Genomic DNA, 25,471 nt, shown 5'->3' on the forward strand with positions numbered 1-25,471 from the left:
AAACTTTAAAAGGCTGTTGCTTTATTTGCCATGTTTCACAAACAACAAATATTGTGTGCCCGAGGCAAGTGCATGCTTCATTCCAGAAGGTGCTGGCAGAAGACACGTTACATGTGCTATGCATGACACATTTTGTCAGGAATTTATAAAAGCAAAAACTTAATACTGTCAGCAGCTTTGTTAGGACATCGAGAACCTCAGAATCCTTCTATGTATGAAATTAATTAGTGAAATTGCTCAGAATCATATTTCTCTGCTAAAGTGACAGATAATCCTTACTGTATAAGCTATGCAGACTTCATGGTGTGGAGACTGTTGCTTAAAAGAGCTAATTAACTCCACTGTTCTCTCTGGAGGCTTTTTGTCAGTGTGTGTTGTCTGCTCCTTTGAAAGCCTGAGCTTTAAAGAGGATTGACTTTAAAAGTTAATTTGTTTCATCCCATCCCAAGGTAGTTTTCTGCCCATCTCCCTGGATCCATTAGATCTTTATTTAAATGTCACTTTCTTGCTGGTTCTACCATAGTTGGTGGGAAAACTGTTCTTTTCTTAATCTCCTGTTATTTGACAAGAATGAGTCCTTCATCTACTTTCCTTCAAAATGGCAGTGGACATTTGCATTGAAACCCAGATAACACTTTCCACTTCCTGTTTAAATACATGTAACTATGCTTTAAACAATTAAGCATAAGAAGTCACCCAAAGAAAAGTAACTTGAACTGCTTGAATTTCAGGAGGGAGTAAGCATAGACTCTCTCATTCTCCCAGGAGTCATCCCTAAGCAGGGCTTAAAAATCATGCTGGCACAGTAAATGTGTGACTAACTAGAAGGCACAAATTAGCCAGTTTCCAGAGTAACTTTGTTAGTTGTATTATAGCCTAATCTGCTAAACTTGAAGCTCTTTCTTGGGCAGGAAAAACCAAACCAAACCCAACTCAGTATACAGTTGTAAGCTCTGCATAGTCACTAATCACAACTGAATAAGCACTCATTTTTCCTCCAGGAAGCGGTGCAGTGGAATACAGTACTCCACACTTCCTCCTTGGTTTCTTACATTGCCTTGGTCTGACAGAGCCACCTATGCCAAGATAATACTTAGTATTCCGACACCTCAAATTGTGCGTGGCCTAACTGCAGATCAGTACCTTGAGCAAAACATTCAGTCTGACAAGTAACAGGGAAACTAACAGCTGTTTACAGCAACAGTTTCCTTTGTTTAAAGGACAATAAAAATAAAGGGTTTATTTCCTAGTATTCTTTTGCCTACTTTGTTCAGTGGAGGTTCTGTCAAGGGGTATAAGCACATTGACCACAGTAAGTAAAGCAGATTGAGAACATTGCAAGAGAAATACTCTTAACTAACACAAATACTAAAATGAAATTTATGTAGTATAAAATTTATGATGATACAACCAGGTAGACATCCAAAAATATTACCTTTATGGCTCTGGCTGCTAACTGAAAAGTAACTAAATATACAAGATAAGTCATACTGTTTTTAATAGGCACTCTGATAATTTATAAATAGTTACTTATGTCAACATATGTAGTAGTTGTGAATGAAACTGGGTATTTAAAGTTAGTGCTATTAAAAGAAAACTGAAAGTCACTTCCTGGTTGAGTGAACTGTAACTTCTTGGTTTAGTCCAGTCAGTAGTTATGTCTGTCTTCTTCTCTGACACAGACAGTTTTATCTCTGACCTGGAATACCAGCCATCAGGTTCAACAGAGAAATGGACTCAACATTCAGCACTCATGTCCAACTCCTATGTGGAAAATCTAGAGGGTGAGTCTGCTTACTGAAATGCTTCAATGTTTGCAATTGGAGCACGAAGGAAAGGGGAAAGTGTTTTAATAGTCTTAACATCTACAAGTGAAAAGCGATATGTAATACTTAAGTATTGCTGTAATTGGCCACCTGTCTATTCTGAAATAGTTGAAAATTCAGAAGTTGTGAACCAGGTGTACACTCCTTCAGTTAAAACCTCCACTTAAAAGTATATATAGCTGCCACAGAACTTCCTGAGTGCTGTAGGATCCAGTCAAATAACAGAAGAGGATGTGAAAAATCTTAAGCCAAATATGGGCAAGGTGGTGGAGTGGCCAGATCAGTTAACTATGAGAAATTCAGAACGCTTCTCCTTTTTTAAAAGGATGGAGCAATGTTAATTTAGATAGATGGAATACATGGTGTGCACTACCAATCTAAATATTAGGAACACAGACTTTGTAAATAGATTTCTAGTTGAATGTGCATTGTAATTGGGAAAGATCATCTGGATTTATTTTAAGATGCTTTCAGCTTCTTTATTTTACAGATAATTATGCTCTATGACTCTTATAGTAACAATATTAGAAATTGACGCATGGTATATTGGTCGTGTTTGTGTTTATACTCATTCTTCTTCAGTGTTTTTCACTTTATTACAAACATGCCTAAAATGCCAAAGAACTATACTGTTCCTTCCCCCCCCTCCCCAATATGCACACACACACATAACACACTTTACTTTCCCCATAGATTTTTAAAGGGGAATACCTGTAAGTCTACAGTAGATTTGGGATCGTTAACAGTAAAGTAACTAGGCTCTGTGTATAGCCTTAATAAAACCCTCACACAATTAGAGTGTAGACTGATCTTAAGTTTGCCTATAAAGCTAAGATAAATTACAATATTGGTCTTTTACCATCTTTCAAAAAAACTGACTTAGTTCTGCTTTCCTTACATATGAAAATATTATTAGCTACTATCCAGAATGGCAAAACTAAGAAAAGGACTCTACACTAAGCTGACATTTCTGTATCTTGAAACTTCAAATCTATTAGTAAAATACCAGTTATGGCTAAGATTATTGCTGTGTTCTAGACCATATCCTGTGCAACTCAGAATCTGGTAGGTACAGAATAATTGTTGAAAAGCAGGAGTTCTTGAAAAATAAAAACTCAATCTAATAATAAAATAACCCCCAAATACCAGTATCATTAACTAAAGAGTGACACGCAGGTTGGCAAACTTGAAGCTCAGAATTATGAAATGTACACCAACAGGTCCCTTTTTAAAAGGGCACACAAACAGAAAACCAGACCCAAGAGAGAAACTTGCTTACTCATAAATGCTAGTATCCAAGAAATACAATTGAGAAACATGGTATTTTTAAAAATTAAAATAATGAGTATTTTAAGTATTTGGTGTAAAAAAAGATAGCGTGGTACTAATGCAAGAGATATGTTTACACGGGAAAGTTAGTAGAATGGTTCCGTACATTGAAGAATGCTTAATGTCAAATCAGACAAGGTAACAGTATCAGTACAAAATACTTACAGATTTAACTTCCAGGCTTAAACTAGGAAGAGTATAGCTTCTAAATTATAGTGCTGAACAGGAGAGCAACCGTAACTATAGTGTGCTGCAGGAGATCAGACAATCTGCAAAGGCAGGAAATACACTAATGGAATACTTGAGTCATGCTTTATAGAATGGGTGTGATGACTGCTTCATGGAGCTCTAGGTCATGAGAGGAACCCACAAGGGGAAACATCTCTTTATTTGGTCTAAAGAAGCATACAGAAACTGCTTAATAAAAAATAATTTTTTTGGTTTTGTAGCAGTCTTCAGCATTACAGGCTGTGACAAACTTCAAAGGGGGAACTATAGGAAAACAATAAAACTTATTTTAGAAATAGGTGGTCAAAAGGATAAAATAGTTGCAAGCAGTCTGTGAACTATTTATGAAGGTTCAGATTAAGTGTACAACAACCCTGCAGTGAGAGAGACTACAAGCTGCTTCCAAACGCAGAAAACAGGAAAGAACGTGAAAATTATTAGGTTAAGTGTGAAACCTGGACAACAGATGACAAATCAGGAATTCCGTTAAAGTTAGATAAATTAACTTAGAAAGCTTTTTGTATTGAGGTTCACGGTTGAGGAACTAGAGATTCTCATGCCAAAGTCCTTTGAAGAAGGGACATGTTGCAGGACCCGTCTCAAGTTGAGGCGTCCATTAGGAGGTTTCAGAACCGTGACAATTCACCCCAACTAGATGACATGCCAGACAACAGCTCTGAAAGAGTAAGCCAACAGTTGAACTATTAACTGTAATGTATAACCCCTTGCTTAAATCTGATTTGGAGCCACAACACTGGGAAGTTGGTAAATATAACACTGCTACTGTTCAGCTATTCATAATAAAAACCAAAAATTGTCTAAAAACCTCTACAGGAAGACCTTGTGATAAAAGAAAATCAGTTAAAGGAGTGGAAATTAGGGTAAGGTAATGGAAAAATACCCACCCTAATTCCATAGATACAGTGACAAGCTCTCGGAGCTATTGTCATTTAAAGCTGCTTGAATTTAAAATGGTCAATTCTGTGAAGACTTGCTCAGTAGTGTTAAAAGTAGTCTTAAAAGGGTGAATAAGTGCTAGGAATAATTAGGAAACCAGCAAAGAATGAACAACTGCTGCTATATAGATCTGTTGTGTGCCCACATCTTGTCCCTGATGTCACAAAAGAATTAGACATATACACGTTACTGTTTTCTGGGGTGTTTTTGTTAAGGACAACTAGCATGACCAAAGATTGGGAACAGAAGTTATGTTGAATTAGCTAGGACTCTCCGGCCAGAAAAATGAATGAGGAGAGTATGCTAAGGATAACGAAATTAATGGGTGGTACAGAAAAGGTAATGGAAAATACTTCTTGGGAGAAAAAATAATAATAGCGTCCACCAAGTAATTACACAGCAAGTTCAATACATACAAAAAGCATTGCTACAGCTACATGTACTTAAGCTTTGGAACTTACTGTCTCAGAGTGTTGTGGATGACAGAATTTTGCACAAACCTAAAAGACCCTGGGGAGAAAAATCCAAATGAGACCATTCAGCACAAAGGGTACTGTGTCTGGCCTAGGAATTCCCTAGGCCAAACACATTTTGGAGGCAGATGGAACATCCTGGGGAAGCATCATGATGTGTTTTTCCTAGTTCTCTGCTGTTGCTCATTACATACCTAATGGTTTGTAACCTGAACTGGTTTGCCTGTAGTTCTCCATGGAGGCTTTCAGGCAGTATTTTTGACCTACGAAAACCTGAAATGCTTGGTAACTGCCTATTAGAGAGATTCTCTTGTCCTGTAGAAAGTATAGATGCTGAATATAGATTACCAGCTCCCTGCAATGGAAAAGAAGTCACTTGCACTATTCCCAAAAAGGCCTTTAAGTTCAGCAATTGCTTGTATTGTCCTCTGTGCTCCAGTACAAAATACTTGTCTCTCCGCATTCAGAGACATAGGGGGATTTAAGCACAGAGCAATTTAGAAGCATGCTAGTATTTGATTGGGATTTGATTTAAAAAGATATCTTGGAGATCATGCTACATCTAAATGGTTTTTTTTATTCTAATATATAATATATAGTAAGGTGGTAGAGGTATACAAGTTGACTGACAAATTATGGATTGGTCTCACACTAAGAGAATAAATTAGAGGTGACATTGTAGAATTGATTAAACAAACCAACGAGAATAAAGCATAGATCTTATAAATGTATCAAAGCATCAGTTTCTCTTTTAAGAACTTGTTATTCTACATTTGTAAATTGTTTTTAATTTATCCAAAACACTCAACAACTTATTATTAAAAGCACTAGCTTTCATGATGTTGTCATGCTTCATAACAGAACAGCTATGTTCTGTTCAAATCAGCTAACAATGGATAACCTTTTGTAGGTGAGAATGTCTCCTGAGAGGTTGGTCAGTACTGCTCACAGGATGCATCTTGATTGGAACAGCTGATAAAGATTACTACCTTGGCTGTACATGTCACTCACTGCACAAATGGCTGAGCTGTTTAACCTAATTTTAGTTTATCTTAAAACTCTGGATCACGAATTGCAAGTTTTAAAAGATCTTCATGAATGGGCTGTTTATGTAGCAAAAAGCTGGAGCAATAACTTTATCAGCTGTCCCAGTGCAAGTCTTCACTGACCAAGAGGCAAAGGCTAAAAAAATAGGGGCAGGGGGAGGGAGGAAGAGGCCTCCAAGGAGCTGTGGCCCAGTTTTCTCTCAGTCTTAGTGGCTCGGCTGTCTTTCGTGTGCGCAGTCAGTAGGGACTTAAAAAAGCAAACAGAACACTATGTGAAATCAAAACAGTGGCAACAACCTATAAAACAGAATATGTGGTTGCTCTTGTTTTACAAGCTTGACAGTAGATCCAAACGTCAGAGCTAGTTATCTTCTGTTCAGCTGGTATTAATGTCAGTATGCTGCTTAATTTTTTTGAAAGGTTACAGGGGCTTGAGCCTCCAGGTGACTTTCAGTGCTTTTTCAATGCAGCAAAGAGAGGGGCAAAAAAACCAGAAACAAACACCAAAAAAACCTTTGCAGTACAATACTACAGTATCACCACTATTGACCGGTCCAATCTAATCTGTCTGTAGCAGAAGGTTTTCTCCCCACCATGTTAAATTCCGTTCTGCACAATCTATTTTTAACTATCAGTATAAATTTACCAGCCAGCTTACACTATGTATAAATACCAGGGAAGAAAAAGGTGAAGCTATTGCAAATAAAGTAACAGCTGAAATCTGGGATAACTGCCAGAGACGTCAATTAAATAGACATAGGAGAGTTGTTAAAATCATTTCCATTTCACAGCCTGATTTAAATAAAGGAAGCTGTATTGCATTTTGATCCATGCCATATCTGACCAACAAGTTTTAAAAATGCAGTTACCACTTTTGTAGTGGAGGAATCCGCCACGTTTCTATACAGCATAGTGTGTGCCACCCCCCTCTCTTTTGATCTGATCCAGTCATTCTTTCAAGATTAGCAACCTGGATTGTCAACACAAAATATTTGATAACACTTTTGATATTATCGACTCAACCAACACTCATCATCCAAAACAATTTTAGGTGATCAGTAGGTACTAAATGAGTACTAAATATTAGCTAGACGTCTGTAATTATTTAGTATGTAAAATATTTCTTGTTCCTCACCTCTTGACAGTAGAGGTCCAGGGTATAGGATTAGCAGTCAGAACACCTGGCACCAAACGTACTAAACAGGCAGCAATTTAATATCGGGGTGAAAAAAAGAAAAAGGTAGTAGACTGAAAGAGTCAAGGTCCTACGCACATAACTGCTCACCTCCACCTCAAGTCTTGTGAGAGTGGCTCTCTTCAAAGAGGCAACAGAAATATAAAGTACACAACACAAGCAAACCTGGCAGGCAGACCACAGAGAACCTTAACAACATACTCGAGCTGTATTATTGAATCCCAAACAAGCTCTGCAGCCTTCTCCTAGAAACTTTTGCTGAAGGAAGGAAATTTTATCAAAAATAAATGCATGTATTAAAGCAGCCACGCATCCTGGTTTCCCAGTATCTAGTTACTGACTGGATGGCTTTTAAGGTTAAGCAAAAGGGCATATGAAATCTTTCTAGCTGTATTTCTAGGACAGAATAGCCCATGCACCTCATAGTTAAAAATAGGAAAGGTGGGATAAAGTGTTCTTTTGGAAGTACAGAAAAGTTTTCTTTTGTTTGTAAAGCATTATCAGTATAGCCTGAGCTCTGTCCTTTCTCAGGACTGTTGAAATTCACTTCCTCTCCCCATTTGTCACCTAAGAACTTGGATTTTGCTAGAGAACATTCAGTTTTAATCACAGACCACTAAATGTTCTGTGATTGACCTGGTATAGAGGAAGGTAATGTGTCATGCATTCGAACACTAACCTTTAGATTTCTATTTTAGTCTTTAAACTAATACAATTTTCTCCATCAGAAATTAATACAAAAAGGAAAACATCGTATGATTTCACCTTCAGTCTCGTACATTTCTATGCAGGATTTTAACTTCTATTACCAACCACATGATATACATTTTAAACTAATTTATACCACTCCACTGTCAGAAAGACAAGCTAATTACAATAATGCTGGTAAAGACACTATGTCTTTCATATAAAGCCAAATGTGTCCCAATTTAGATATATGCAGGCATCTCGTTATTTGCTGCCCTAAAGCTGAGTTATACATCTCTTCAGTGAGCTGTTCCAAAGGACTTTCGGGCTGCCTAGTTTTGGTAAATATTGAATATGGCTCCTTTACAACAGTTGTTTTTTTTTTTTTTTACTTTAAAAGACCAGCCTTCTCCAGAAAAGCTGCTTTCCCAGTTTAAACACCCATTCCTCCATCTGCTAGCCTGCATGCTAGATGGGTACCCCCCACTGTCCCCATTCATCCCTTCCAGCGCTCACAAGCGTGTTGGGCACAGCCAGGTAGGCAGCAGGCCCATGCCTTGCTTTGCCTGTTATTGCATCGCTCCCTATGCTGCCCTGCCCAGTTGTCTCAAACCTGGCAGGCAGACTATTGCATGGGAAGAGGTTAGAGCACTTTGATCTCAGCTGCTGGCTTCTGCAGGCTGTTCTTGCTTTGAAGCATTTTTACCATCATCTGTACATAATCTAAATCAATGCATACCCTTCCAGAGTCTGCAGGCTTCCCCTGTCCATTTGTTGCTTACAGATTTCCAGACAGCTGAAATGGGCACTCTTGGAAAGTAAAATAGGAAGATGTGTTAGTCAGGAGGATGTGGTCTGTGAAAAAGTGAAAAACACACCTTTGCCAGACACAGCAGAAAAAGGATTCTTGCCTTTTGTTTAGGCCTGCATAGCACTCTGACTAACACCGATTTAGGTACTTCTTATTTTAAAAGAAAACAACAACAAAAAAAATCCAAACCACACCTGAATACCGGTTGAGTTTAAAAATTACCAATCCTAACAAAATCACTGTGGCGAGTAAAACTACTCCACTAGAATTTTCTGTTGGGAAGAAAACAAGGTACTGCACTTCCCTTAGAAATGGTAGATGTTTCTAAAGTAAATCCATATAAACCAGATAAATCTGTATTGGGCACATGCTAAAACTGTTGCCAAAAAAATTCTCTAATAGCAAAATGAAAGTTATGACAGAGCTATCGCACTGAGCTATAAAACAGCCTCCTGTAAACAAATCAATGATTACATACTAAAAACAAAAAAACCAAACCCAACACAAACTAGCCTGTAACTTTAACTTAATACTCTACATAATGAATTATGCAGAACTTTGGCAAATAAACCACATGACCAGCTAGTGTGTTCACAGTGTAATGTGATTTAAGGAAAATTTAATGCTACGTGGCTACATGCTGTGCAGTTAATAAACACCTTTGCCTGTGGGAACTACAAAACATTACAAGAGTATAGACCAGTTTGTTCTGCTGTTGTGTAATACAGATCATCTATCAAAACTTAGAGTAACCATTTAATAATTTCAAAATATAAAAGATATTTAGCTATGTTGCTTTTTAGTGTACCGCTCCTCAAAGTTTTAGTGGTACTGAAAAGCTGCAATATTTCGTTTGCACAAAGCAACTGTTCAGTAGCATACAGTAGGTAATAGCTGTTAGAGGTCCTGTCGTTAGAACAAGCTAATGAGTGCCCTGGCAGAAGCTGACGGAGCATAGTTCTTACATGTGAACATCTAAATTTGTTTGTGTTTTGTTGTTTGTTTTTTTTAAAAAAAAGCCTTGATTTTTAACAGCTGTTTACTTACGCAGTGTGTTGGCATAATAAGAATACTTGAAAAATACCCTACCTGCAGTCACAGAATTCTCAGTGTCATAGTGCCAGTTAAGCTTATTGAATGAAAGATTTTTTTTGCAGCCAAATACTTTAATTGCAAATCTTGTAATGCTTGGGGGAACTGGTTATTACATAGCTCATCTGAACTGTTTTAAACTTTGGGCTGCCATAATGTGTATTTTTAACAAACTGTCCTTGCATTCACGCAAGAAAAGCCATTGATTGACTTTTAGATAGCAGATACCTCCTCCATAGTTACCTATGGGTATATGACATAAGGGGATTTTAAAACTTTCCTAAGTAAACTAAAATAATATAGACAAAACTTGTTTTCAGAGTTGGTTTTTTATATACTTTATACACACTTCAGAGCATTCACAATATTACTACATTTTCTTTCAGCGCCACTTATGCTACTGCTGCAGCAAAAGGCAATGCCTAGACTGTTGAACACTCTACAAACAAAGAGGAAATTACAGTACCTGTAGATTGATTTTGTTATGCCTCTAGATGGTTAGTAGGAAGCTAAATTAAGGAAGCATTAAGAAGGGTGGTGAAGTATATCAATATCATCCTGTAAAGTCACCCAGCGGGGAGCAAAAGAGCAAAAAAGTCTAGGTTCCAAATCTGTTAAGATTTTCAATAGGAACTTTTTGTTTTGCTAGTAAGCTGCTTCTACTTTTACTAGGAATGGACCTTATTCAACAAAAGGATCCCATTATGCCTGTTTATAGAAGGTCCAAACAAACTCATGACAGAGTCTTTTATTATTATAATTTGGCATATTCAAAGTCTTGCAAAGTAAGAAATACTCTATACCTACTGCCACTCAGTCATGGAAAACAACATGACTGTGACTGCCTCTAACTATCAAATAATATTTTATGTTTTGGTTATCATCTAATAGTTACCTAAAATTTGGCATTACTATTTAATATGATATTTTTTCATTACCACTTAGAAGATCATTCCATTTTCTTAGTTAAACTTACCATTGCCTATTTTGGAAAACGGACATTCGTATCACTGCATTTACACTTATCCATTAAAATTATTTTTGTCATCTTCCAAACTCAATTATTCTGCAATCAAGTATCTAGGCTTTAGAGTAACACTCCAAAGTTACCAACAAATGACAATTTCAGCGCTGCTTTGTCATATTCACAGTGGTGTCCCTCACTTGTAAATAGTAATAGTTGACTAATCTTTGTTGAATTTGACACACAGACACACAAACTGACGTGACCTGTGTGTTAGTCTTAATTCTTCACTATAGAAGAGTTGACTGTTCACTAAGGCAAATTTATTACTGCAGTTCAGAAATGCAAGTACTCAGAAAACTGGCCAATTAAATAGGTATATAGTATTAAAACCAATATTAATATTGTATTAACCCAAATCCAAGTTCTGAGGAAGTTCTGTAAGTAGCTTGAAAGAGCCAGGAGTTATTAGTGTTATGTGTTGTGCCTGTAACACTCTTGAACAGAAGGAGTTCTGTGGGGAAATCTGTACTAAACTGACCTATGCTTTGCCTTTCTGTTACTGGGTTGTCATGCATATGTACGTGCTTATTTCCTTCAAGTGTTTTAGGCATTCTCCAATATGGATTACAGTAAGTACGTAGTGTAACACTAAGAGAAACTAGGACTTTTTTTTTTTCCTCCCGTTGCTCAACTGTTACCAAAGTTAGGTTCCTCATTCATCCTCTATTAACTTAACTGCATGAAGGCTTAGCACTGAAATATTTCTTTTTAAAAGGGATACACTGATGAATTCTGCCTTTTGGAAAGCATAAAAACAGTCACTTTTTTTTTTTTTTTGTAGTGAATGAGATCATAGGAAGAGATATGTCACAGATCTCAGTGTCACATGGAACAACAGTGGCCAGCCAGTCTGCACGTACATGTCCTGGATCTCTGGAGACAAGAATATCTGATGGAATCCAGTAACGGATAAGCTTACAACTAAACATCCATGAAAACTTAACAGTTTCTTTGAATATTTCTTCACCCTCTTCCTCTTTAGACTTACTGTGCTTCCAACTCTGTGGCCTTTATGAACTGGAACAGTGGATCCTTGCAAAGCCCTTTTAGTGGGTTACACTTTTGATGTAGAGACAGAGCATTTATAATTATAGTTCCTCAGATGCTGTAAAGAGACTTCTTAAAATGGACACACAGAATCTACACCAGATATTTTAACTGTTTTAAAGTTACAAACAAGCTTTGCTTTTTTGCATTTAAATAGAATACTTTTATATTGTAAGTGCTTCAAATGTGTGGAGATGTTAGTTTGCTCTTATAATATTCACAATACTGAATGTGGAAAAAGATTTAATACACATCTTCAGTGTGCTGCTTTCCCTTAGAGATAGTATAGTTTGTAACTGATGATTTGTAACACCTTTTGGTCATTTTGGAAAGCCTTTAAGCTTATATTGTTCAATTTTTTTTTTAATACGTTCTTCCAGCGGCACATTATACCTGTCATCTGAAGCCAATGCCATGGAAGCCATTGTGTATACAAATACTGTAGTGTTTTCTTTCTTAGATTCATAGGAAGCAAAGCCAAACGTAGATCTGCACTTGTTTATAAACTGAAAATGTTACTTGATAGGCTGCAAAAAGACCATTCCATCATGAAAGTGTTGGGATAGAAATGACATTCCAAAATTTAACTTTTATAACTTTGTGGATAATCTTCCTGTTCTTTATTAGCACAGGCTCCTTCTTGAAATAGCTTTTTCTTAGAAAGTTACATTTGTAATCAAATTCGAGCAGTAGAATTTTAGATTAAAGAACAGCAACATCAAAGCCATGTTAGATACAGGAGAAATTTTAATATTTGCTGACGATCTAAGTGTTCCTATTATCCCTACAGAATATAGTTTTGAAATCACCGATTCAGTGGCATTCAAGTTTTCCATGCAATAAATCATTTGATCACATATGTATCTTTTATATGCTGTATGCCTGACCATGCCACTTGGAAGTCCCAAGGAGATGACAATTACAGTTCCTTAAACTGAAGCTGTTTATAAACATCAGTTTGCTAAAAAGTAATTTACTGTGAATTAGTAATTAGGTAGTATAATTTGCCCATGTTTAATTGTAAGTGTACGAAGCAGAAGCTACCAAAGAAATACACAAGATTCATAGCAGCAGTAAACTTCGTGCTGTGCTCAAAGGATGCATTTCCCTTACCCACATAATCTCATAGATTTGAAACAATCTGTTTACATAGTTATTAAAAATCTCAGGCCTCTATGATTAGAAACCTAGGAGAGGATCTGAAACTGCCTGCTTAGGCCACAAACATTTCCCTCCCCCAAGAAGACAGCATCGTTTACAAAGCCTTCTGATATGGAACATACAGGGTACAACTATCACGGCAAAGTAAGATCAGTAAAGTAACAATACACTGAACCTCAAAACATTTAAGATGTTAGTTTAAATCTGTGTAAGCCATGATGCTCTAACACTCAAAAATTTGGAAATATAGAAAGTGTACTTGTATTGAAACTAGTTCAGACAATTGCGGACATTTTAGTGTAGAGCACATGCCTCTTTCTGTAGAAAATTATCATAGACACTTAAAATTACAGTAAAATGGTCTTAAAGTGGATACCATTACTGAATTATAATACCGGTAAGAGTAAACTGATTCTACTGATGTTGCATTTTGGCAGACAGTCATGGGGAAAACTTTTCCATTGAGCCTTTTGCAGGCAAAACATTACAGCTAAACTTAAGTCAGTGCCCAAGCAATACCATTAAAGTAGCTGTAATCGCATCTTTTTGATAGCTGAATCATGAACTTTTAAAAAGACCATACATTAAGTGGGTGAAGTTATAACTCTTTATCATGTACTTCCTTTTAAGAGTGCAGCCTAAGGCTACTATGTTGATGTTTCGTAGTTATTTCAAACAACGCAAAGCCACTATGTGCGTTCTGGGAATTCTAAGCATCTTTTTTGTGAATGTATTGTTCAATGGTGCAAATCTTTACATTTGCAGCAAAAAAATGGCAGGGCTGTAATCTGAAAAGTGTAATATTGTAATTGGCCCTCAGCAATGGTGCTTTACTCTGTCCTCTTACATTAAAGATCCTAGAAAAGGATTCACATGCTCAGAAATAACATCTACTTATGTTTTTAAGACTTTAAAAAAAAAAAACCCAAACGCAAAACCAAAAAACACACAATGCTGTAAACTAAGTAATTGTCTTCAGACTGTGTGCTGTTGGCAAGGCATGTTCCAGTTTTCATTCATGTTATTGGGTCTTTTGCATTAACCATTGTTTGTAGGAGAATTCTAATTTAAAAGCTTTTCATACTGTATGGGATTTATGCTCCTTTATCCTACTGGTACAGACTCTCCTTGCAAGTTCTCCAAGTAGCTGGAATTCACACTGTACCTAAAATATAGGAGCCCAAACAATCTGGAGTTGCTATGCACTAAATTTTCTGATGCCTTTAAATACCTTGATGCCTGTAGACATAGAGACGCTTTCCTATTTAAAAATGAAATTTAAAAATATAGCTTTGGATACTAAAGCAGTTTTTGTATTTGCCTTGTAAAAGCTTCAATACAAGGGTCTTAATTTTATTTTAGCTTGTGTGATAACGTAGGTAAAGACTGTTAATCTTGTATAATTTTAGTGATATAAAAAGCACACAATCTCTATTGGACTATGCAAATTTAATTAAACAACAGAACCTGGCAACTGTTGATATTTTGTTGGCATCCACTTCCTTGCCCTTAAGTCCTTTCTTCTCTCCAAGTACTTTTCCAAAACTTTTTAATAATTTAGATTATCCTGAAGGAAAGCCTTAATGATGAGGTAGCTTTTCTATAAAGATGGTCAAAGATCAATGTTAAAAAATTAAGGGGTAGTATATTAATTGGGGGGACGGGGTAGGGGGGTGTTGGTGTGATTTCTGAAATTACCATAAACTAGCAATCTGAATTTCTGTAGTAAAACTTTCATGTTATCAGGGGAACTGCCATCCTTTTTAAACCAAAGAATGAAAATAACATGACAGTTTTGTTCTGATACAAAGCAAGCTTTGAAACTCTATTTTTGATACTCCTAATGGATGTCATTCCTTGAGGTTTGGAAATCGTTCAAATTGAAGTTTTATATTTAAAAATGTGGGACAATAAAGATTAAGTTCTAGATGTTTACAGAGCCTTGTATTGTAATTTCATGTACATTTTGTATTTTAAACCTTTTTGTAAGTTATGATTGCAGTGCTACTTGCAGAAATAAAGGGAAGAACTTGCATTTAGGCTCTTAAATCATAGTGTTCAAATAAATAAAAAGAATGCAAACGCGTTGTCATTTATTTAAAACATAGACCCAAATGCAGAGTGGGAAGAAACTCCCTACTTGTGATGCAGTGGCAAACAGCTATGCTCAGTTGTGACATATTGAGGGACATTTAATATTCCCCCTAGAAGCATGGCGATTTTGAAACAATAATATAAGAGTTTGGGGCTGAACTCAGAGCCAGGAACAGTGAGCTCATAGATACGTAATGAATGATCAGCAGTGCCGGCACAGTATCAGTTTGCACCAGAACTAGTGATTTCCTATGTGCAAGTAGGATTAGATAGACATAAGGTTATTTTGAGAAATTATTCTGGAAATTATTCTTCAGGTAACGCATCATAAATAGTAATTTTCATTCCTGAAGAGATATTATCATAGGCAAGACACAGTTAAACTGTTTCAGAAATAGACGTAAAATTCTTATGAAGCCTAAATCTCCATTGCAGTTTTGTTACTGGGCCTTTTACTTGTCTGTGGAATCCCTAGGTGTATTAAGGTATGCAGGTGTTCCAAATTCAACGTTGAAGCTAAAACTCTGGCCTTTGGTTAGCAATGCACACCTGCCGGAGAGGGAAAAGGAGCAGCGATCACACAGTGATTCCTACTCACATTGCACGGTGAGACCATGGGCCAGTTTAGGATTAGCCTCTTATTTAGAGTGCATGTCCTGACCAATTACCTTCACCAATATTTTTTATCTATAAATATAACAGAAAGGGGTAGCTGCAGTGCCAGTAACTGAATGCGAAGTAATTATATCCGAGTTTTACTAAAAATAACACAAGGAGTTTGAAAGCTGTTCCACATGTCTTCTAGTATGATTACCCAGTATATAATTAGCATATAGCAGCACTAGTAATAATCTATGGATTGACTGCATATTCTTGTCAATTCAAGCCTTCTTTCAGTTGCAAATAGGCTGAAGGCTGATTCACTAAAGATTGATAGGATAGGAGAGATGATAGGATATGCATTCACGCTAGGGTATTTAAAGCTGAGCATGGCTAACCCCAAGCACTCACACTGACACCCCGATCTGTTGTACTGCAGAGAGGAGCCTCAATTCCAGGCATTGTGAAAACATCACACCTACCTTGCAAAACACTGTTTTGTCATTTCAGGTAGGCCAAGAGAAGGAACGTTTTGTCAGTCAGTTCCTTTAGAAGGGTCATCAGAAGTTTCTGTTCATTTAGGACCCAAACCAAAAGGAAGCACTGGCAGAAATCAAGGCCTTTTCATTCTCTGATTGTAGCTAGAATTTCCTTACAACAACTCCACGACAATACTTGCGATATCTGCTTCCCTCTTGTTTCTGGACTTTTATCCCTCTCCTTGCCATCTCTCCCAGCCTAACTCAAAATACAACTGTATGCTTTGAATCCAATGCTTACTCCACTGTAGTGAATGAGGTGAGGATTGAGATCTTTTCCAAATGGTACCCCCACCTTTCCCCCCTCCCCCCTGCCTTGGCTTTAATTAATTGACAAGAATAATAGTCAGGAACTAGGTACTGCTGTATTGATTATTAAGGTATGTGAAAGGCCATTATAAGCAACATGGAAAAGAAAAAGGATTTCTAATATATTTACATGGATGTATAGCTTTGCATACAGACTTCTCTGGTAATGGAAGTTAACACTGAAGTTTATCCTGCCTACTAAAACGGATAGCGTTTATCAGTTGTGCTTACAAAAAGCATTGTCTTTTGCCAAGATTCTCTAAGAAACAAGTTATTTTACAATAATCTACTGTTACCTTTCTTACCAGTAACATCTGCTACATGTAAAAGAGAACAGAAGGAGAAAAAAAAACCCCACCCGCACCCCAAAACCAACCAGACTTTAAAATAAAGGAGAAGGAAAAAAAAAAAAAGGATACTTGCTTTGCAAAGGCAATTCATGTACCATGAATTTTGTTTTTTAAAAGATTGATCTGCTAGAGAAGTTAAGCTACACAAGTTCTCCAAGCAGTTTCTGCAAATTTACAGTGAAGCTTTTGTTGGTTTATTATTATTAATCATTATTTAAGTTTATTATCTTTAAATATTGTCTGGAAACTGGGGGGGGGGGGGGGGGGGGTGGAAGTACTTCTCCCTTACTGTCACTGTTCTGACATCTGCTGGTAAGAGCTGGAAGAGTGTTTTAGTTTGTGCTTGCTCCCATTACAAGGGCTCTACCTTCAAAAAAAAAAAAAAAGCCATTCTATGGCATTTCTCATTTGACACCTTTATTCATAAAAATACCTAGTTAAGTGTTGGTGCAATTGACGTGCATCACAAAAAAATGCAGTCACAGATACAAGAAAACTTCAGTAGCTCATAACTAAATAAGCTGAACAGAAGTCACATCAAGCTGCCTGTGCAGAGCTGAGCCTATTAGCAAGCTATGTTAACTTCTGTGCACATTTAATAATTCAGTTCCAACCTCTTCATACACTGCAGAAAGAGTTAAACCTTCCATAAAGAAACACTTTGGATATCTCTCAAACCCAATTGCATATATAGGGTGACAATGAAACGCAAGCATTTAAAGAGAATGACAAAACAGGGTGGGCAAAATAAGCAAAGAACAAAACAAAACAATCTGAGTCACTGTTTGTTTTTTCAGCAAGGCTGTGTTTTGGTGCAAGATCATTAATTAACCAACCCAATCTTGTTAAAAGTAGTTTTTGTGACATCTAGATCTTTTTCAAATCAGCAATTTGATGCCTGAGGGCCTCAGCCCTTGCAGATTTATTTCAAAAGGCAATAGTGCCGTTCAACTTATCTTACAGAAAGATTCACTGTGACAATGGAAATTAAAAAAAAAAAAAAAAAAAGAGGATAAACACTTCTGCATGTATGGGCTAAAATAAAAGGGAACTAATGAAAGTGTAAAGAGGTGGGTCTGGAAGAAATAAAAAAAGATGTACAGCACGAAAAATTCCTGAAGACAGGAATTCCTGACAGACTGATTCTCTAGGTAGGAGGGTGGGGAGCATGGGCTAAAGGGCCTGAAAACAATATAGGCAAGACAGTCTGAAAATAATAAAGAGCCGTTCTGATCAAAGAGGTCCTACCCCTTGCATCGAGAAGTTCAGTGCCAACAGATAACTCTCTGATAGTTCATGTTGCAAATAGTTGACATCATTTGAACTCCAGACGCTGTTTGTTGAGTGTTTGCTCTTTGGGGTTTTTTTGCCACTGGTCTTAATAATCAGACTCCACTTTTGTTTCTAGCAAAAAACTTTTGTTTCTAGCAGTTCATCACTGCAGTTTCATCCTCCCACCCACTCATACTCTTTCCTGTCCACCTGACCTCTAGTACATGAGAAAAGCTACTGTCAGTTTGTTCTTTTCTGTAATTTTTGATTGATGTGCCATAATTTTCAAGGAGTGATGCACCTAAAGAGAACTCAGACATTCATGAAAATATTGCTTAGGAATGCAGCGTTGGATAATCAGTGGTATCACATGAAATAAGCAGGAGGGAAAAGGGAGCAACTACTTTTAAAATTTCTTGTGTCAGTGGAATGAGAACTGACTGATGACTTGGAAAGGTCCTTCTTTTAATAAAAAGCAGAGAAGACAAGCAGACTGTTGACAATCCTGTCAGTTGGGAAGGTGTGTGTTTCTAAGAAAACATGTAGTTTTTAAAAAATAAGCACCTCTGCACCTTAAGAACTGTAGCATCTGGTACCAAACATACAAGTTCCTAAGGCAAACTTAACATACTAGTTCTTCTGCAAGTAGTAAGAGTAAAGCTAGCATAGTGCTGGCTTTAACATCAGCTTTCAGGATTTAATCTGGTATTGAGCATTTTTTAGGACAAGGTATGAAAGGTCAGAGTTGCCTTCCTATTTAATATAACTCAGTACAAAAAGTGCAATGGATTCTTTCTGCCAAGATGGCAACACCACTGCAAGAAACTTACACAACACACAATAGCTGAGCGGTCTCCCAGTTCTCTTACATGCATCATAATTTTTTCCTCACTGCAATAAAAGGATCTGTTTGTAAATATTCCATGAACTCCCTGGTGTATCCACTAGCCAAGTCTTTCTTACAATGTGTTGGAAAAGGACAAGACAAACTTAGAAGTCAGTATGTCACTGTTTTCAAGTAGGAAATTCTGTGAGTATGATGTAAGAACAGATCTTTCCAGTCTTCTGTCATTTGAACAAGTGCCTTCAAAGCTGCTGCACAGCCTGCTCAAAGTGCTGGTTTGTATGATTTAATGAATTATAATTTAGTTTTAAGGTCTGGCATTGTAAGAAATGCATCATAATAAAGGTGCAACCATTTACAAATCATAAACAGTTTCAGTTCACAGCAGATGTGCAGATTTCCAGTTTAACTGCCACTGATTCAACACACAGAGTGCGCTTTTTATGCAGCATCTCCGAGTGTACGGGTTGCTCGTAAGATAGTAATCCTTACAACTGCTTGTTACTTGGAACAGTTGCTGTTCAGGTCTGTGCTGTGTGATCATATTAAGTTCTTACAGTAATTGTTTCTGTCTCTAGCTACACTAATTGGCACACTTACTATTTTGCCAATACACACATTTGTGCAATTCCATGTTCCTGCCACGTCTTTCCTTACCAGGAATAAAAATTTCCTTATGAAATCTTCAACAGAAAGCAAATATGAGAGGTTGAGGATAACTTTATTCAAGTAATGGCAAATACCACCCTATGACATTTGCCTGGCTGTAGTCACAGTAGCTGGATGAGTACAAGTCATCAAGCCAATAGGACAAATAAGGCAATAGTGAAACTGAATTAAGTGCTACTATGGGATTATTTTTTCTAAGGATATAAAAAAAAAAAAAAGCTATGCCACGAATGTCATCATTGCCATCTGACCCCACCACTGACATAAGTTATAATGGATAAGTTGCTCAAACAATGAAGGAAACAAGCAATCCAACACTGGCCAAATACTGGTCTGAATGACATCGTGGTTTGGAGAGACAGAGACATATACATACATTTTGTGGCTGTCAGCAGAGTTTCAGTGAGAGTCTAAAATGCTGATTGTCTGAGCCTAAACCCTTTGGAACTAATCCAGCTGCTAAAATGACATTGGAGACCAATAAGGTTTCCTTAGCTAGAAAGAGAAATACAAAACATACAAAACGAAAAAAAAAAATTGATTACTGAGCAGGTCTGTCTCCAATTGCAGTCTCCCACTACTACACAAAAGGTTAACCTCAACTCCTACTTCATAGCAGAAAGCAGAAAAATCTCTCTCAAAGTTCTTAGCAATACTTTTTAGATAGTAGTTAAGCTGTATAAAGCAGCCTTTAGATAAGCAGGAGTTAAACTTATCACTGGCTAAGCAGGGCGTGTTCTAGTGTTTATTGTTCAATTTTTCTTTGCCATTTTTGCCTTCCCTCCTGGATCCTGTGGAGGGACTGTGCCTTCATTGCTTTATATCACTTGCACATATATTACACTATGCTCAAGATTTTTTCCAACAGTACATGAGCTCTTAGCAGTTCAAACAACATTTGAACTAGCTGGGTAAAACAGAATTCTATCCATTGTAACAAAAAAACCCCATTTGGTTGGAAGGACACAGTCTAAATACAGTACAATACTGAGTGATATTAAATATTTAAATGGTGACTAATTCTTTCATAAACAAAGCAGAGAAAATGAAAAAGGCAATTAAACTCTATCTTTCCACTCAGCTTGTAAGATAGTTCTAAGCTACATTGTGTTTCATCCAAAATACACTGGGGTAGCTTATGCATCACTGAAGGGCACTTTGCAGACAGTAGAGATCTGCTGCAGATGGGCCCAAGCAAGCAGAATCAGAACTAGACATCACGTAACCTAAAAAACGCTCAGTGGTGATGTTAAACAAAAGAACAAAAAAAAAAAAAAAATCACATTGAGATATGTGGATCTTGCTTGTTGAGCTGATCTGGAAGTGTATCTCAAGCTCTCAAATTTAAAACAAGCAAGCACCTTCAAATCTTCATTTGGTATTGCTGTCACTCTACAGAGTCAGATACAATCAAGTTCTCTACTCAACAGCATACTGACTTTTTTTAGGATTACTTGCTGGTTGTTTTTTTTTTTTTTTTAAAGGCAAACTGCAGCTTTGTGGGGGCGGAGTGGGATTGCTACAACATTTAATCAACTTAGAGATCCCATCTTTATTCCTGCTATCCTAATTCCCTCCAAGAAAAGTCAGAGGTAAGAAAAAAGTTCACAAACATTCAGACACAGCTCATCTTTTTATAGAGTTTTCAGGACACTTCTCTGGAGTCTCTTTTGTCTAGCAAACGAGGTGCGAGCCCTCATGAAACACGTATCTGATTCCAGCTTGTACTTTATGAGCTTCCCAAAGACACAGACACTGGGCATAAAGCAAGAAGTTAATTGCATACCAGCTTTAGCTTTTTATTTCTGAGGGAGGTTTAGGATCACATGAAGTTTGAATTATTTCTCCCCATATGTATATATTCTGAGTCACTTTTTTCTCAGTATGCTTCCCACAAGATAAACACAAGTAAGCAGGAATAGGAGATGAAATCTCGCATGCAGCAAGGTCACTGAGGAAAACAGCTTTGACCTACTTGCATTGAACCAAACAGAGCTAAGCAGTAGGTTCACAACTTCTACAGTGTCTCTCTGTACCAAGTTCCAGTGAAGCCACTGCTGCTTCTACTTTTAAGGACTGGACTATCTTACACCTTTTTTTGACCATAAACAGTGATAGAAAGTAGCCTTTCCCAGAAGATGCTAATGGAATGACAGCTAACCAAGAACTCCAGCTGAAAGTAAAGTCCAAATTTCTGGTATCACCTCTAATATGGCAATCACATACACTTAATCATAGGGCTGAGGACAACAAAACAGAAGAGTTCAGTTGGAGACTTGCTTTTCAAATGAGAAAATGCTAGGAAGCCTACAAAGAGGAAAGGGTTGGAAATCTGCTACCCTCAGTGGTGTCTGGTCTCTTTCAAGAGCCAGTAATAAGCAACATATAACTACAGCATGCTGCTTTCAGTGTACAGACTGATGATACAGAATACAGGCCCTCAGAGAAACTGTGTTCTGCAGCAAGGACAGCATCCATCAAAGGGAGAGGAGAGAATTTAACTCCTCACTGAGGCAAAAACTAAGCAGTTCAGTAAAAGAACTGATGCTTAATATGTGGAAACATTTACATACATATGAAAGCGAAACAGCTTTTATTCTAACTAAGATGGTGGTTCAATTGTCTCCTACTCAAGAAAAGAATAGAATCTGGAAGAAGGGGGGCAGCAGGAGAGATTAAACTGGTATAAATCCTCTAGAAGGCCTGAAAAGGAATAATGGCTGTAAAAGCCAAAGATGCCCCACCAAAAAGGTGGGAGACACAAAGGCTAAAACCCTTAAGGAGCCCTTATCAGAAGGGGAAAGAGCAAAGCTGCACAGAAGGAGAGCTTTCTCACACAATATAAATGCAACTACACTAAATGTGGGCTTGTTTATTCATACACCTACGTCTTTTACTAAAAAACCAAAAAAACCCCAAAAATAAAAGCAAACCACAACAAACCTGCTTGCTCTGAGCATTATGATTACACGCTGTATTCACAATCTACATTGCGCTTTACTCATGTTAGTTAAAGTAATTTGGGTAACAGCAAGGCATTCCTTATCTGAACACCTGGTGAATCTACAAACAGACTTCAGGATACTTTAGCAAGTGACCCAGATACCCAGTACTTCACCCATTCTGCTGAAATACTAACAGAGTGGGTTCCCAATTCAAAAGGCACGTTTCGGCGAAGAGCTCACAGCACATGCGCCAGAGGGGCAAAAATAACTTCAGTAACTGTTGGCCATACTGGAGGCTCTCTTGTGCAACCATTTATTGGGTACATACTTGAACTCCAGGGCTTGCAGGGACAGAACATCACAGCATTGATTAAGGTTTGGTAAAATGGACAAAGATGTCTTATGCTGTACTAATTTTTCAGTATTACTGTATCAAAGACAATTTGTGCTATAATTTTGTTTTTAACATGCAAAAAAATCATGTTAGTCACCAAGGAGACCACCGCCCCTTGGGTGGAATGCAGCCAATGTTTAATATTAAACATAAGAAGTCAAGAAATTGAGAAATATCATAGCTAGCTGAAATACAGATGAGTCTCAAGTAGGGATTACATAATTGTCTGAGTTTCTGCAGGCCACTAAGGTAAATGTTTTCTTAAGCAATATCATTTGAATTCCATCAAGTTATTTTCTACTATGTCCCACAGAGATAACAAATTCTCCATTAAGCGCTGTGATCCCCAGTTCCTGGAACTCAATAAATGTTTTGGTTGACATTTCAGGTCATGTATATAAAGCATTTTAGAGTCTTATCAGTTATGATGTGCACCTTTTAGCCTTAGTATTTGTCAACATACCACATATTGATCATGAGTTGTTCCATCACTGATGTTTCCTGTAAGTCAAACCATTTTAACCATTCATAGCTTTATCATGATTTCTCTCCCCACTCCCAGATAATTTCACCATTTAAAGGGAATTTGAGGTGCTAATGGAAGGACAATTGCTTCTCTCTCCCTCCATGCCACATAGTGAATCCACACCAGATTCCACTTGGGAGGAGAAGAGAAGGATCAGCAATACAGATCCCTCCCAGTTAGGAGTCCAAATTCAAAAGCCAGGATTAGCCAGGTTCAGATGGTGCACTCACAACAGGTCCCCAGCTCTCACTATACTCATGAAGGAATCAAGCTGGTGAGCAGCAAATGTGTGATGAGGGGGTCAGGATAGTGCTATTCAAGTGCTTGTATTATCTGCAACATATATCTATAATGGCAGTAACACCTCCTACCAGCTCTTTGGTTAGAGCTGTTTGTTTGTGCTATCTCATTCCTTTCTGTTGCTATCATTTCATATTTACAGTCCTCAGCTCCAAAATTCTGCTGTTGTTGACAGATACTCAGGTTCTTCTAATGCCTTATTTATGCCCCAACATCAAATTCACTTAAGTAACAGATGGTTGTTGATGAACTCCAGAAATTTTTAACACATGCTTCTCTTCTCAGTTTCATTAATTTAAAAGTAATCAATAATTTATATATAAACAATTAATTCAGTGTCCCTCTCGTTCCTACAAGAGTACAGAACCATCCAAATTACATGAAACAATTGCCTCAAACACCAGTCATGCTACACAACTGCTCAGAAAGTCTTCGGTCTCCCCCTGCCACAAAAGATACTACCTGAAAGATAATATTACACAACTGGTTGTTTCCACAAAACAAATGCACAAATAAATAAAAGGACACATGAAGGTGTATTTATGAAAGGCAGCAATAAATCTTAAAGAACAGATTCCTGGAATCCCCAAATTTACCACAGTGCATGTCTCAAAAAAATTGGGGGGGGGGGGGGGGGGAACCCCAAACCCCTCTACAACCTTATCTGTCTAAAAAGTATTGCAGAATTTTGCATGGAGAAATCTCCCTTTGTAGAACAGAAGATATTTGGCAAAAGGGGCTGGATTCAGAGGCACAGCCAGGTAGGACCAATGATTCAGCAAGAGCTTTTAGGAAGAGAAGCCATTCTGAATGGGAAAAAAACTTGTCCTTCAGGAAAAGGGCTTCCTGCTATAGTAGGGTTAAGAGGAAATCTTTGTTTGCTCAATGTTGGGAACATTTAAATTATTCTCTCTAAAAAGTCTGCATAATTAAGACTGGCCTTGGTTGGCCTTCCAGCAACTACTGTAGCCACTCCACTGGCTTCACGCAGCTGGAGCAATGTTTACAACAGTTGAAGAGCTGAGCTCTTCTCAGAACATGGTGGGTGGGCTGGGAACAGTAGGCACAAAGTGTGCTCACACTGCACAGCAGCAAACTGCCTATTCACCAACATCAACACCCTCCTCTCTGCTCCGAGCTCAGACATAAAAGCCAAACCATGCACCCCTTGATACTTCCTATAAATATCTTCCCATCAGCATGTCCTCCCTGAAATGTCCATTAAATTACTCTTACAGCAGTGCAGAATGGTTTATTTATAAAACTCCACATTAGCAATCTTTTAGGGAACTCTGCAGTAAGATAAATGCAGAGGCACTTTTTGAAAGGGAGGAACGCTTTCCCATCATGAAGCATTATCAAGAGGACATTATCTTCAAGACTTTAATACATTTGAGTCAAAAGGCTATATGTGCGGTTTGACTATTGGTCTGAAATGGACTGCATTTACTGTATTCACCTAGAAAATAATATTTATTTTTAAAATTATTTCTTTGTGCTTCTAAATGAAAGTCTGAACAATTGGGGGGAAGGAGGAGATAAATAAATAAATATCACAAGTGACCAATCTTATTCAATGTTGAGAAAACATGTGAAAATAGAGCACGTAAACAAAGATAAATTGAAACTAAATATTAACATCATGCTTCAAATATACCCAAATACAGCCAAAACTAGACGAACTCCTTTCAAAAAGTCTAGATTTAGGGGGTATCAGAGGAAACCTGGGCAGTGATGGCTGTTGCTTTGG

At 37.4% G+C, this 25,471-nt stretch overlaps 1 protein-coding gene across 4 annotated transcripts in view; it reads left to right on the plus strand.

The window, feature by feature from the left end:
• NFATC3 (nuclear factor of activated T cells 3) overlaps positions 1 to 14,961 on the plus strand; it is a 76,346-nt gene extending 61,385 nt beyond the window's left edge. For 2 of the 4 annotated variants that reach the window (XM_054840085.1, XM_054840084.1), the window contains 2 exons: positions 1,683 to 1,784; positions 11,453 to 14,961. In XM_054840085.1, coding sequence (XP_054696060.1) covers positions 1,683 to 1,784; positions 11,453 to 11,577 — 227 coding nt within the window. In that variant the 3' untranslated portion in view covers positions 11,578 to 14,961. The remainder of the gene's footprint in view (positions 1 to 1,682; positions 1,785 to 11,452) is intronic. The other 2 variants (XM_054840087.1, XM_054840086.1) reach the window with 1 other exon arrangement.
• The last annotated feature ends 10,510 nt before the right edge of the window (positions 14,962 to 25,471 follow it).

Source organism: Grus americana, chromosome 13, assembly GCF_028858705.1.
Source record: "Grus americana isolate bGruAme1 chromosome 13, bGruAme1.mat, whole genome shotgun sequence".
NCBI lineage: Eukaryota > Metazoa > Chordata > Aves > Gruiformes > Gruidae > Grus > Grus americana.